This window comes from Helianthus annuus, chromosome 2 (genome assembly GCF_002127325.2).
Source record: "Helianthus annuus cultivar XRQ/B chromosome 2, HanXRQr2.0-SUNRISE, whole genome shotgun sequence".
NCBI classification, from domain to species: domain Eukaryota; kingdom Viridiplantae; phylum Streptophyta; class Magnoliopsida; order Asterales; family Asteraceae; genus Helianthus; species Helianthus annuus.
Window position 1 is genome coordinate 63,190,947 of NC_035434.2, and position 3,525 is coordinate 63,194,471.

General features: G+C 31.8%; 1 protein-coding gene across 1 annotated transcript; it reads right to left on the reverse strand.

Annotated features, from left to right (window-relative positions):
• Positions 1 to 985: 985 nt before the first annotated feature.
• Positions 986 to 2,734, reverse strand: LOC110892667 (ATP-dependent DNA helicase pif1-like). Its single transcript, XM_035981162.1, has 2 exons — positions 2,548 to 2,734; positions 986 to 1,719 (listed from the first exon to the last, which is right to left on the reverse strand). Exons 1-2 carry the CDS (start codon positions 2,732 to 2,734, stop codon positions 986 to 988), a joined length of 921 nt encoding a protein of 306 aa, XP_035837055.1.
• Between the last annotated feature and the right edge of the window lie 791 nt (positions 2,735 to 3,525).

A 3,525-nucleotide genomic window follows, 5' to 3' on the forward strand; every position in this document is an offset into this window, starting at 1 on the left:
ATTATTTATAACATAAAGATTGATTTGTGCAAAATGTTATTATATATATACAGTAAAAAAAATTCTTTTTTGCAAAAACATTATTATTTGTTAATAATTATATATATATATATAAACATACATAAAAAATAGTTTTAAATTTATTTTATAAAAAAAATTGATTTTAATAGTTTTATAAAGTAAATAATAATGACAAGATAAATTAATTTTTATATAAAGTATAACTAAAACACAAATTCTTTTAAAATAAAGTTATTGTAATATCCGGAAAATTTTTATAATTATAGATATTATAACGGATGTTTTAAACTACTCAAACTAAAAGGTATTTTTATGTATATGTAAGTATGTGTTTATAAAATCAAAATATTAGACAAATTTATATCGATAAAAGAAACTAATAAATTAATTTGACGTTTAAAACATCTTTAATAAACTTCAATAAACATATTCTAAATATATAATATGTAAACAATGCTAATATAAATGCAACAGGAAATAATAGAATGTCTTAAACTCCATATATATTTTTAATATTTCATTTGTATTATTTAAGTGTTATATATTTTAGATTTGTTTACTGGAGTTTATTAACGATTTTTTTAAACGTCAAATTAATTTAGTAGTTTCTGTTATCGATATAAATTTGTCTAATATTTTGTTTTTATAAAAATACATTTACACATACATAAAAAAATACATTTAGTTTAAATAGTTTAAAAACATCCCTTATAATTATAAAAGGTAGTTGCTAAACATACCCCTTTTAACTTATATTTACTTGTTATACCCCTCCCCAAGTTCTAATATAAACACAATCCGACCTTTAATTATTATTATTACTAGCCTAAGGACTCGTGTATTACACGGGTTGATAAAAGATAATATTGATTAATAATAGTTGTTTACATTAAATGTTATGAATATATACACCTATTTAAACAGATCATGTAATAACTTTTTATTAACAATTAGTATGTATATATCACAATTCGTTGAATATCTCTTTGTACACCACATTAGTTGTTTTATCCGTAGGTTTTCCGTTGTTGTCAAGTATGAGTATATTGACACCATTTCTTGTTTTCACCCTTGATAAGGCAACATACAACTGACCATGAGAGAAGACCGGTTGTTTGAGGTACAAACCTACTCTTGAAAGAGATTGGCCTTGACTTTTGTTGATGGTCATCGCAAAACATACGGCTAGTGGAAATTGCCTGCTTTGAAAAGAAAAGGGAATCTTTTTATCAGAAGGTATCAAGTTTAATCGAGGGATATATGTGCAAGTACCAATATTTGAACCAGATATTATCTTCGCTTCTATTACACGGTTGTGCAGCTTTTTTACTTGTAGCCTTGTACCGTTGCACAATCCATTCCGTTGATCAATATTTCTTAATAACATCACTGGAACACCAACTTTAAGGACTAACCTATGATTTGGTAGGCCAGATATTTTAAGACCATTGAGCACATCCGGAGAGTAAAGTCTTTGTTGTGTAGAATTTACATCTTCAGACGGACAAAGACTGTCAGAGCTAAGATACTCTTTTTCTTCACCAGGAAACATTGCTAGCAACCTGTCATTAATCTCATGAACAACTTCATTTTTAGGTGCAAGTATGGCCCGGTCACTGAAATAGTTACGGGCGTCTACGTTTTCCAAGATTGATGGATAAACAAAATCAATTAAACTTCCAATTGGATCAGATGGATCTGTAATCAAAAGATCTTGTGGACATGTATTTCAAACAACCGTCATTTAAAATATTACATAAACAACCCACAAACTTTTAAAAATGACGATAATATATCGGATTTAAATTTAACTTACAACAACATCTTTTTATGTTATAATATATGTTTATAAATATTAACGGTTTTATTGGTTACAAATTCATTAAATAACAAATGAATTCGTAAAAATAAAATCTCATTTATATTCTAAACTTAGATATTTAGGTTTACTTAAATAAGTATGGTTTTTAATTACAAATAAAATTCCGCCAAAAATATGAACTTGACTTAGATAGATGTATAAATAAATTTGAATTATACTAAAAAACATTAACATATTCAAATTTGTGATTCCAAAAATCGACTTGCCTTTTTTAAATACAAATCGTATTTTATTTTTTTTAATGCACAACCTAACGTATTATATATTATATAAGACTAGAAGGTATGGTTTGGCTCATCCCCACGGGGATGAGCCTCCACGTAGGCGCCACGTAGGCGGCTAGCATGGGATGAGCCAATTTGAAGATGGAGGGGGATGGAGGATGGGGCCCCACCACATATTTTTTATTGTTTAATTCATTTTAATTGTTTAACTTTTATTTCTTTAACTTTTATTTTTTATAAAAAGTGTTCAACATTTAAATAAAAATACTACATAAAGGAAGATAATAAAATCCATTACATAACATAAATAAAAATTACATAACCTAAAAAATAAAAAATTACATAACCTAAAAAATAAAAAATTACATAAATAAAAAAAAACACACTACTCGTCTTCGTCTTCGTCTTCGGCTCCGTCACCGTCCACCATGTTAACGTTGTTCCAAATATGTTCTACCAAATCTTGTTGGAGGTTTGCATGCGTGAAGTCGTTTGTTAGCGAGAACGAGTTTAAATCCTGTTGTGGGGGATCAACCGGGACAGTGTTCCCCCAAGATGCATTCTCATCATACTCACAAATCGCCCGACCTTCGTCTTCAATAATCATGTTATGGAGCAAAATGCAAGCGTACATACAAAGACGCAACCTTTTTGGGGTGAACGCACGTGCCGGTTGTGCAACGATTGCCCATTTTTTTTTGTAAGACACCAAAAGCACGTTCGATGTCTTTTCTTGCAGCTTCTTGACGCTTGGCAAATTTTTTCCGTTTTTCGTCCTCGGGATATGGAATAGTCTTCACAATTGTAGACCAAGACGGATATATCCCGTCAGCAAGATAATACCCACGTCTATACTCAACCCCAGAAACTGTAAAACGTGTGTCCGGTCCCGTTCCATTAACGACATCGGTAAAGATGGCCGATTGGTATAACACGTTGAGGTCGTTGAGTGAACCAGGGAGACCAAAGAAAGAATGCCATATCCACAAATCTTGTGATGCCACAGCTTCAAGTATCACGGTTGGATAGCCGTGATCACCTCGCGTATATTGGCCGCGCCACGCAGTAGGGAGAAATTGGTATAAAAGTGAGAGGGTTTTGGGTTGAAAGTGGGGAAATAATGTTGAAAATAGGTGATTTTATAGAAAAAAGGAATTTTTTTTATTAAATATAGCCGTTTGTAACGGCTACTTTTCAAACATGTGGGCACGGCTACCCCGGCTGTGGGTGACCGCTTCTGCTGAGCCGAGCCCCAGGGGGGCGGTGTGGGGGTCCGGCGCCGGGCCAAGCCGGGCATCAGCCGGCCCCCATACCTTCCAGTCTAAAGGATATACTTTGCATAATCACTTATATGTATTAAAGTTTTTAAACAATGGTTTATATTCCTTTCGATATTAT

What these genes read in the sequence shown, in the direction of transcription:
- LOC110892667 (XM_035981162.1), bottom strand. Translation starts at nt 2,734, where the DNA reads ATGATTATTGAAGACGAAGGTCGGGCGATTTGTGAGTATGATGAGAAT. An exon ending in CAACGTTAACATGGTGGACG is followed by an intron (nt 1,720 to 2,547) that starts GTGACGGAGCCG and finishes TTTTGATTACAG; the next exon opens with ATCCATCTGATCCAATTGGA.